The 12,025-nt window shown below is 32.3% G+C and overlaps 1 protein-coding gene across 1 annotated transcript; it reads left to right on the forward strand.

The window, feature by feature from the left end:
- The first annotated feature begins 4,489 nt into the window (after positions 1-4,489).
- LOC122606989 (aldehyde oxidase GLOX) lies at positions 4,490-6,279 on the forward strand. Its single transcript, XM_043779905.1, has one exon. It carries the CDS (start codon positions 4,539-4,541, stop codon positions 6,135-6,137), a length of 1,599 nt encoding a protein of 532 aa, XP_043635840.1. The 5' UTR covers positions 4,490-4,538; the 3' UTR covers positions 6,138-6,279.
- The last annotated feature ends 5,746 nt before the right edge of the window (positions 6,280-12,025 follow it).

The following is a 12,025-nucleotide window of genomic DNA, read 5'->3' on the forward strand; positions in this document are numbered from 1 at the left end:
ATCCCCAACGAAATTAAGAATATCATCAACAAACGAGTTAAATATTCAGAATGAACAAGAAAGGGAAAAATTGACCTATCCTTCTTTCTATCATATACTGGGAGCACGTAAGAGCAAAACTTGCAAAAGGACAGTAAAGAATGTTGGCGAAGCAATTGCAATTTATAAAAGGGAAGCAATTTATAAAAGGGAAATAGATGAATCCCTTTCTCGAGGTGTAAATATTTCTCACAAATAATAACTTAGAATTCATTATAGCTTCCACCATACATTCTTATTACAAAGACAAGTTAAAGTAGTTTTGAATATTTCACTAATTAAGGTGTGTTTTAGGTTATTGAAAGGAAAAATAAAAACGCATGGTCTTAAGCCATTTGAGTGGTGTTTATTTCTAGAACCACTTTTAAACATAATGACCTTAAAGTATGCACTACCAAGCACCATCTTTGATTTATGTCATTCCATAACTTGCAATCAAACAGAAATGTGGAAGAGGTAATAGTAATATATTGATATGAGTCTTATGACACATAAGACGTTTTGTAACTTCAGAAGGCAGCAAGAATTATGGTGAAGCAATTTATCATAATAGTACCCAGAGGGCATATTTGGATAGGGATGAGGTCGGGTCAAAAACCATTTGAATTCGTCAAATACATAGACCAAAAGGAGAAAAAGGAAACCCGAAGACCAAAATCTTGTTTTGGAACTGTACCTTATGTTGTTTTGAAATTCATATTTAAAGATCGACCCGACCTGGACGGTGACGAGGCCCAAAAACGTCGTTGAATAGTCAACGGGCCACGGTCAATAAAAGGGACGTGGAAGATGAGATGAACTCAACGGTTGACTAGGGGTGCTGAATTGAAAACTTAAGTGAACTTTGTTAATCAGAAGAAAGGATTTTTAAGATTTGATTTTTAAACTATGAAAAGAAAACACAAAATGCTAATGACAACTAAACTAAGCAAATAAACAAAACAAACAAAATAAACAAGCGATCAAATATCAACATTTATGTTTATTTAAAAATATTTTTCCCTTTTGTGCAATGATCATGGTTGACTCAAATAAACAATGATAGCGGGTTGACAAACGACAATTTGTAAAGCTTGACTTCTCATGAGTATACGACATAAGTCAAAATCTACATTTGCTACCTAGATGGTCATCTTTTGTTAACAACAATAAAAACTGACTCCCTTGATTTAACAAAATTAAGTATTACGGTCACAAAATAATCTATTAAAGAGACTCATCTTTGGTTGACTTAATCACGAGGTAAGTGTCCTTTTTTCATGATCAAGTCAAACCCAATAGTATGTGTACATATTCAATGGTTTCATTTCTAATAGTTTAACAAATTCACAATCTATTAGTTGAAAAAGACAACATTGACAATCAATAGTCAAAATTAGCATTTGGTTTCGCATTCACTATTCCCGAAATAACAAATGTCAAAACAAATATTTATCAATAAATGAGGTTCAAATCAATCGGTCAATTGCAAATAACACTCACCCATAATGCTAATCCTACCCATTAGCTAGTCAAAGTTTGACTTAGAAGTCAAAATCCACAAATTATCATTTAGTCAAACCAATCAACCACAACGAATTAAGGGAAAAACATTAAATCGTTTAAGCAAATATATAAGAATCGCTACTTAATATCACCAATATAAATAATCAAGTACACACATAAACTTATGCAAATCATATTCATAAAAAAGTGAAAATAAAGTAAAAATTAAAACCCATGTATAAAAGAAAATGGATGGATGAAGGATGATACAACTATTTTTAATTTTAGACTATAACAAAAAGCTCAAAATTTTCAAATCAAAGCGTTACTTTTTAATTGTTGGATAAGCAAATGGTGAGTTTTAGATCTAGAATAGAGAATTGTGGTGGAGATAGGTAATTGTGATATGAGTTTAAGTGTGTTGATAGATGATAAAAAGTAAAGAAAAGGAAAAGAAAAATGAGTTTGTGCTGTACCAATTGGCTGCTCAAACTTAATGCTTCAAGTCCAAGATATATCAACGATTGAAATATTTTGTGCGTGTCACCTACTCACCTTTTGCAAATACAAAATACGTTATCCTCCTTTGACTTCGGTCAAAATAAAAACAACAACAAAATTGATGTTGGGCTTGGCTTGTTCACGGTCCAAATAGAAAGGAAAATAAACACATGATGCTGGGCTGGGCTTGTTGCTCACGGCTGGAATCTGGAGACTCAAGGCCTCAAGCAGAAAACAATAAATGAGAATATAAAGTGTTGTTTTGGTCTGGCGTTGTGTTTGGGTTTCGGTTGGAACAGATAAAATTGGGGACGGTGTGTCTAAAATTGATTCTGCCAATCTCCTCCTCTCTCTGTTGTCTGCTGCTGCATCGAGTCACCACGATTTTAATCCATTTTATCCGTTTAAGCTCCAAATTGACATGATCACTAAAAGTACGTGCACGAAAACTTATGCAAATACTAAGTGACAATTTCAACACAAATGGTGCTTAAAATACAAACAATTGAAGGATATTAGCCACTAAACTATAAAACTATAATGCAAATATGTATACACTACAACAAATTTGTTATTTGTATGCACTTCTCCTACGCACTCTTTTAAAATGCGTAAATTTTTGTGAAGTTGTTCGCATTTAAATATGCGTACAAATAGTCTATATTAAAAAGTGCGAAAAATGTTACAAGTTTCACAATTAAAAGTGTGAAGAAAAATGTTTACACACTAATATTAGATTTGTACGCGTTTTTAAATGTAAAGATCATTTTTTTCGCGAGATTCATTCGCATTGAAAAATCAATTATTCGCGGGTGAGTTCTACGCAAGTGCGTAGAAATCACTTGCGAAGAAATGATCTCCACAATTATAAGTGCATAAAATATAAAATTTGTACACACTTATTAGTGTGAACATATTTTCTTCACATTTTTAGATGTGAAACTTCTAAATTTTTTCGCACTTTTTTTATGTATACTATTTGTACACATTTTTAAGTGCGAACAATTCAATAAATTCTACGCACTTTTTAAAAGTTGTGTAGAATAAAATGTGTAGAATTGACTAATTTGTTGTAGTGATATTTTGGCCAATATGAGACTGGCAAAAGCCAAAAATCGATATTTTGAAAAAAAAAAATAAGCGAATATTTTTTTATTATTATATTAACAAGCAAAACAAAACTATTATTACTACACAAAGAAAACAATTATTTAGTAATTATCAAATTAATTTAATGATAAAACAATATAGTACTTTGCATGAAGAATTGAAGATGAACATAGGAACCTGAATGCCTATGGTTTTAGACCATCTTTAATCCACCACACTGAAGTTTAGTTTATTGGTATCACGTCACCAATACATTGAGTCACCATACTGAATTACTTTAACTATTAACCCCCACACTGAAATATCAGTTTATTGGTACCGCATCATTATTTATTTAATAATAAATCATATGATATTAAAATCAAATATATATTAAAATAATGAATTACTTAAAGAAACTAAAACATTAGATTAACATTATTTTCAAAAAGCTAATTATAAACTCAGAACTATGAGTAAATTAAGAAAACTTTAAGGGGTGTTTGGTAGAAGGGATACAAGCCGTGCAAAATGGCCAGTATGAGAAGCTGCTTCTGTGATGTCCGTACCATCCAATTGTTGCCATGTTCCTACTCGTGGACTATATTAATTTTGCGGAAATGATCAGCAATCGGATTTGTGAAACAAAAAAAAATCGGTTTTGCTCTTAGAAACTACTGCCGGCAATCATACACAAATGATTAGGTGATTTTGGGTGAATTCTTATGGAGTCCGGGTAAGTTTGGATGACGATGGAAAAAACAACCATTGGTTGTAAATATTAAATAAAACAAACATATAGTTAAGTTAAAATTTCGACATGAGTAATACATTCATTCTATTTCTTCATTTCATACATTGATATTTTCAATTATCTTGAAGAGAATTTCATAAAACAATGTATCATTGCTTTTAAAAAGAATATTTTTGCAGGGAATCAATGCTTCATCACATTTCAATACAAAGATCCAATTGAATAAACAATATAATTTGATTGAGCACTCAAAGATGTATCTCTTTTCGTTATACCAAATTCAGCCAAATGTATATTGGAAAATTCTTGATAAACAAAACTACCTTTGACATCAACAAATTAAAGTAAGAGTAATACTTATGCAATATAACTTATGTATGTGAAATAGAAATAAAAATACCACTTATGCTCTCCATTTAAAGTTTTTTCTCAGAAACCATTTTTGACTTATTGGACTAATACTAAAAATACTCATGGACACTTGTATAGTATTCTTTAAGCAAACAACATCATCATCACATACACACACAATTATTGTCATTATCAATATCAACAACCAACCGACAGCACTCGTACACTTTGTTACATTACATTACAAAATTTCACAAACATACCACACTCATAATTCCACTTCACACGTTACTGTGTGACACAACACACACAATTAACCATGATATCATCCATCTTTTATTTTCTTCTTCACATATTACTTATCCAATCATCACATGCTGACCTCCCTGGCACATGGGAACTACTCGTCCCTAACGCCGGGATATCATCTATGCACACCGCCGTGACACGGTTCAACACCGTGGTCCTTCTAGACAGGACCAACATTGGGCCTACTCGAAAACGCCTCCAGAAAGGGCGTTGTCGAGTAGACCCTCAGGATCCTGTTCTCAAGAAGGATTGTTATGCTCATTCAGCAGTTTTAGACCTTAGTACTCGCGAGTTACGACCACTTATGATTTTAACCGACACTTGGTGTTCCTCCGGCCAGTTTTTATCTGATGGGACACTTCTTCAAACAGGTGGAGACCGCGATGGGGTTAGGAAGATACGTAAGTTCGTGCCTTGTAATACTACGTCGTTTTGTGATTGGGAGGAGCTTGAGGAGATTCATTTAGCTCAAGGTCGATGGTACTCGACTAACCAGGTACTGCCTGACGGGTCAGTGATCATTGTGGGTGGCCGCGCCACCAATACTGTCGAGTTTTTTCCTGCTCGACATGGTGGTGGCGCGGTGGATTTTCCGTTTCTTGCGGAAACGGAAGATACCCAGATGGATAATCTTTATCCATATGTTCATCTTTTACCAAATGGTCACTTATTTGTGTTTGCTAACAACATAGCTGTGTTATATGATTATACAAAAACTCAAGTAGTTCAAAAATACCCAAAATTGGATGGTGGCCCACGAAACTATCCTTCAGCGGGATCATCGGTGATGCTCCCGCTAACAGGGGATTATTCTGCCGCAACTATTGTGGTTTGCGGCGGAGCACAATATGGAGCATTTATTGAGAGGAGTACAGATACTCCTGCTCATGGTAGTTGTGGCCGAATTGAGGCAATGAAACCAAACCCGGTTTGGGAAGTGGAAGACATGCCATTTACTCGAATTATGGGGGATATGGTGATGCTTCCGACCGGTGAGGTTTTAATTATAAATGGAGCCCAAGCGGGTACACAAGGGTTTGAAATGGCATCTCAACCATGTTTATATCCATTATTGTATAGGCCAAATGAACCCGTGGGTTTAAGGTTCATGACATTAAACCCCGGTTCAGTACCTAGAATGTATCATTCCACGGCTAATTTGCTTCCTGATGGAAGAATTTTAGTCGCTGGAAGCAACCCACATTATTTTTACAAGTTTAATGCCGAATTCCCAACAGAATTACGAATTGAAGCTTTTTCCCCTGAATATTTGTTGGCGGAAAAAGCTAATATAAGGCCGATAATTCTTAAATTCCCCGAGGAGATACAATATGGAAGTGGTTTCGATTTGGTAGTTACTACACAACTACCCGTGGTTGGAATAATTGAGGTAAACATTGCAAGTGCACCTTTTGCAACACATTCCTTTTCACAAGGGCAGAGGTTGGTAAAATTAGCCGTTTCGAGTGCAATTCCGGATGGATCGGGTTCATATACGATTGCTTGTACGGCTCCACCGAACGGAAAGGTGGCACCGCCTGGATATTATATGGTGTTTGCCGTAAATACCGGTGTACCAAGTGTTGCAAAGTGGGTGAAGTTGCTTTAGCTTTTATGCCATTTATTATAAATGTAAATAAATAGTTTCTTCCATTAAAGCCTACTTAAAATGAAATGTGCATATGTTACTAAATTAAATTTCATGTAATAATTTCAGAAAATTAATGTTCAAACCGTATAATTTAACTCTATTTCGAATGACGATTTACCGCACTCACGTCCCGGGTATTCAATATGTAAATTTATTAAAATTCAAGGGTAAAATGAAAGTTTTTTCTTCATTAAGTTGCAGTACGCAACATTTCCCCATCTTTGATACGAGTATACGACAATGCAGCATGGCCTTCAGAGAAAAACGACAATAATGTATTGTGAAATAAAGTATATTCATAAACAGTATGACAATGTAAATAATTTACTTATTCCAATTTCCAAATATTATAACCGAGTAATCTTGTTTAAGATACAATGTACTATGTTATTTTACTTATGGATGTAAATAAAAAGCTTATTAAACAAACTCTAGATATTATCAAACTCGTATAAGCTTGGCTTTAATCAAGTTTTTTACGAGCCGAGCTGGATTAGCACATAGCTTGATTTGGCTCATTTACAACCTTAGTATTAAAAATGGAACGAAGTTGCAAATTAACCAACAGGTTCAAGCATACATTGTGACAATCACATCCAAGTGTAGAGATGACTTATACAAAAATATATATATTAAAGAGTGTGTAGTCGAGCCACTCCCGACCTATTGAGCTGACTCGTTTTGTGCTCGACACTAACAGAGCTTAAATTAGTTGAGCCGTGTTTAAGCCACAATGTGTGTTTAAATGTCAAGATTGACAAAGCTCGGCGAGTCTATAACGACTTTTTTGAAGCCCGTTGTTCGATCCTAAGGTGTTCTGTTTTGTTTTAGGCTTTTAGCTTTTGTTAGTAAGAAAATGAGTATCCCATATGACCAATTTCTAAAAAATAATTCACGTATTAATCACTTGGGCCATCTTTCTTTTTTCCTGTATAACTTTAACCATTTATAAGTCAGGGATGCATTAGACATTTCATTTGTATTTTTAATGTTTTATCTTCTAAACAGCTTTAAGCTTTTTCCATTGAGTTTGACATTTTCAACTTAAGCTCTTTCCATTGACTGTGGGCATTATCGCCAAGAAAGTTCAATGTGTTTTTTATATGTGGGTGGTCGTCTTTTTCTAACGGCAAAGATTTTGTATTAGAAATTGCAAGTTACAATTGCATTTAACGCCTAGTTTTATATATTCATAAAATAAAATGGTACATATATGGAAAAAGGCGAAAAGTATTGTGTACAAGGCCGGTCCATCCCATGTGGGCTAGATCCGTTTGAAACCCACATACACTCAATCTAAACTTTGAAAAAGACCCTCAACTTTTTTCGTTTGGTGGGTTTAGAATCTACTTTTAAAATCATCCTAATTTTCAGTTATTACAATTGTTTTGCTAACTTCCATTGGTAACTAACAACCTACTTTATCAGTCAATTTACCCAATACGGTTTTCTATGAGGTATGGTAGAAATGAACTTATCTATTTTTAATTTTATTTTTACTTTTTAAGGACGATTTTCAAATAATCTTCAAGGCATACAACCATGGCTTGAAAGAGAATGCTTGGGATGCAAGAGTGTCAAGCCCACTCCCCCTAAGGGCTCACAATTTATATATAAACCCATTCCGGCTTAATCTTTTGAGCTTATAAAGTTTCAAACCAAGTCTTTTGGCTTAATATAAGTTTTATTCAAAAACATGTTTAACTTTTTTACCATACTTTGTTTTTTATGTTGAAAGTTTTTATCTTTTTATAATATATTAATAGTGACTGATTTTTTTAGAAGTACACCTTTTATTTTCGAGTTAGACCCTGAATTTTTTTAACTTTTTTCAAAGATGATACTGTCTGCAATCATTTTATTGGAAGTGAAAATTGTACCTTTTGATTTCGATTTTCAAAAACAATGAGTTTTGTAAACGATGATATGATCTTGCTTGTGTAATAGACAACCATATCATGTGACACTTTCATGAACCAAATGAACTTTTGTACGTATTTGTAAAGATATCAATGATTACTTCTTACGGGTAATCGAACTTGACCAATGTACGTTTGACACGCCTGTGCGCGCCCTATGCTAGAGTTATAAGATACGTACCAATCACAAGTCGTCTTTTGTATATATGGTACGGAATTTGGATCGAAGAATATCTCATGTGAACCAAGATGGAAACAGATTAGCCTCGTTTGATAAGGGCCAGTCTTTTAAGTTCCAAGATGCACCAAGGCATATATATTAAGATTGGTCATTGGTGCATAAAGTAGTCAAAGCAGCAAAGATCATTTTCAATATAAAAGGGAAGGTTCGCACCTCATCATTGGCTAAACAAGAACAGAATCAAAGTACACATTTTATAAATGCTTCAATTTTTTCAGTCTTATTCAAGCACCTTACTATTCATCTCTTCGATCGAGCTTTATCTCCTTTTCTTTGTGTGAGACACAAGCCTACTCCACTGAAGTTGATTATAAATTTTTTTTTCTATTAATTATGAATATTCCCCATATTTTTTAAGGCAATTTCTAATTAAGTGTATATATATTCCCAATGTTGTGTAGGACAAACCAAAACCTATTTCGATCATTTTCTATTTTACTCCGTGCATAAAATGCATCATTTTGAAACTCGATATCTCCTTAATTAATCACTTAATGCATCACATCTCTAGTTTGGACACATGCTAACTCGTTGTGAAATCAAGGAGAATACAACTTTGTTAACATATCGATCACTACATACATTTCTTTAGTGTCTAGATGTCTATGTCTCCAAAGTTGGTTAAAAACTTGTATCTTCGCTAAATTTTTTAACAATCTCCCATAAGAATGAAAATGGTTCTTAGAAACCACACACGTTCAATACGTCATTACTTTTGAACGACATTACGCGACACAATTCTCTGTCATATAGCTAGATGATTTGATGGAAATCACTGAACCACATAGATTTATTTCTTAGAATTTTTTAGAGGTGGAGAGGCCTAGTGGGGGCAAACCCGATTTCCGGTCTGGGCACATATTTGAAGAGGTACAAAATTTTAAAAACTATATATATTATAAACTGAGAAGAAATAATCAACTAAAGTGCTATAAAGAATGTCATGAGAGTTTAACGGAGCATTGGTTAACTTAAAACTACTATAATATATATTCATAATATTTTGATTTTGTTATGTATATAATTTTTTTTTATATATATTTGATTTATTAGCTAGGAGTGAGGGATATTTTTTCTCGGTTTGACCAGTGATCGTTATAAGAATGTTTTAGGAAGTTTAACACTTCCTTTAAAAGGTATGCGAAGTTGATTATACAGATCTTGAGATCTAGAGTTAGCTAGGCTATTTTTCATTACCTCAATCTTGTGATTTTTCCGTTCAAAAGTATTTCCTTTAAATGAAGCTGTAAGAGTTGTCGTTAATTAAGGTGCATTAAATAGTTGTACATTTATCATAAAATTCAAAGGTGTTTTTGAAATGGAAACATACAACTTTTTTATGCATGTTAAGTGAATTCCTAAGGGGTTTATTTAGCATTTTCCTTTCTTTTATTATAATTATATGCAGTTAATCTATTCGTAAAATTGCAAATCTCGGTAACCAATATGGAATACTAATCGGTATATGTTAAAAGTAGAGATCGAGAATGTTAAGGGAAGTTGTATATGTGGAATATTTGGCAAAAGAATTTCAAGTGTTACACATTACATGTAAAATAAGCAGCATGGTTGGATCAGTGGTAAACACCCTTGCTTCTGGAAACAGAGGTCATGGGTTCGATCCTCATCCCATGCAAAGGTTGGAGAGCATTTTCTACCATTTAGGTAGATACTGGAAGCAGCCTCTCTACTTAGGTAAACGTAAGGTCTGCCTACATCTTAACCTCTCCCATACACCGTCGAGGTATTGGGGCTCAAAACCCGCGGAAGGCGGCACTGGGCAGTTACTTACTTACTTACATATTACATGTAAAATGAGGTATATCTACTACTTTTCGTAATTACAAATAATTCGTGACATTAATTAACTATGGATTTTGTTAAATACAAATCTATCTACCAATAAACTAAAACAGGATTGTAGCATTTTTTTTTTTTTGATTGTAGCATATTTTGATCGACAAGTGGTGTCGTGTTAAGACGACAAGTGTCTTGTTAAGACGACAAGTGTCTTTTTAATTGTATTTATTAAAAAATAACCTATTTAATAAATATCATATATCCGTATTAGAATAGGATTTCTATAATAATAAATTTATTATTTTATTAATTAAAAATATGAAACATATAAAATTAAAATTAAATATAATTTGTAACGAATGTTAGATATTCTACAATTCCTCCTTTTTTAGTTTAAATCTTTTACAAATCCACCTCAAGATAATAATGATCAACTATGTACTTACGAATTGGTTTAGTTTCATTAACTAACTTACGTAGCAACACCTATTATTGTTATTTACTACTATTATTATTTAATGTTTTTTTTAAATAAAGATATAACTTTATTTATTAATTTATTTGTAAAGTTAGTTTCGATTCAGACGTGCTGAAGGTCATTTTAATCAGCGATGTGCTAGACCTCAACCCCATCCTCATAGAAAATACTTTGAGTTAAGAAACCCAAGAATCAAAACTGAGTTCTTGGGAAAAACTCACATCCGGGCCTCACATAGTGAATTTAGAAGATACCCCTAACCAACCCACTTAAAAATTCAAGCAATCATATTTAATACAATTTAAAATTTAATAGATTTTCTTTTTAGATAATTTATTCTACTTATACTCCAAAATTTCACAAATGTGTTGGACCAAAGTCAAAGAACTTATCAATAATACACTAACCTTATTAAGAATTTAAATGATATTATTATCAATAATACACTAACGTTATTAAGAATTTAAATGATATTATTATGAAGTATTTATTATAACATCCATCTAACGATAATTAAAACAAGATTAGCGTTCTAAACTTCTAATGGATAAACATATAAGGCACTTTATTTAATCGATATGTGTCATATATAATATATTTATAAAGTATATATATTAGAAAATTAATAAACAATCTGTATATCGTATGGATATTAAGACTAGTATATATTATAATTAGAGTGTATGTAAAATAGTTATATAATTAACATAGAATTTATATATAGACTTTTAATAAGTAAAATTCAATTTTTTATACACGTTAATTTAGGTATTAGATCAGTAACATTCTCACTTTGGCATAAATTGTTGAAGTTCATTGTCTTAAAATCTTAATTCAACCCTGGCTCTCATGCATACACTCCATTCATCTTAATTTATATATGTATGTATATATATATATTAGTTTGACTTTTGAATTTCTTTTTGAATTTGATTAAAAATATTTTTATTTATGACATACGATAGTTGATGTAATAAATATGAATGAATAGATTAAGTTTTAAGGGAAATGCTAAATACAGTTATCAGGACTGTATTTAACGTGCATAAAAAAATTTGTACCTTCCATATTAAAAGTCCGCCCCCTGATTTTCATGGTAAATGTACAAATAATTTATGCACCTTAAACACAGCCCTAAAGGCTGTATGTATTTTTTTATTGATATCAGTTAAAAATAGATAACAAAAACTCAATAAGTCAAATTTAAACATTTGAATCGAAGGGAAAAAATAAAATATTTTTCTAACATTCTAGCATATTACCAAGTTTATATTCCCACATAAATATGGTAGATTTTTTAACGTAAACTTACCTTGAATTACGAATAAAATAAAGTATTTTAAAATAAACGCAACTTGCAAAATATAATAGTTTTGCCTTACTTGCATATAACTAATAGTTAGTACGG

The sequence above is a fragment of the Erigeron canadensis genome, chromosome 7, assembly GCF_010389155.1.
Source record: "Erigeron canadensis isolate Cc75 chromosome 7, C_canadensis_v1, whole genome shotgun sequence".
In the NCBI taxonomy this organism is placed as follows: Eukaryota; Viridiplantae; Streptophyta; class Magnoliopsida; order Asterales; family Asteraceae; genus Erigeron; species Erigeron canadensis.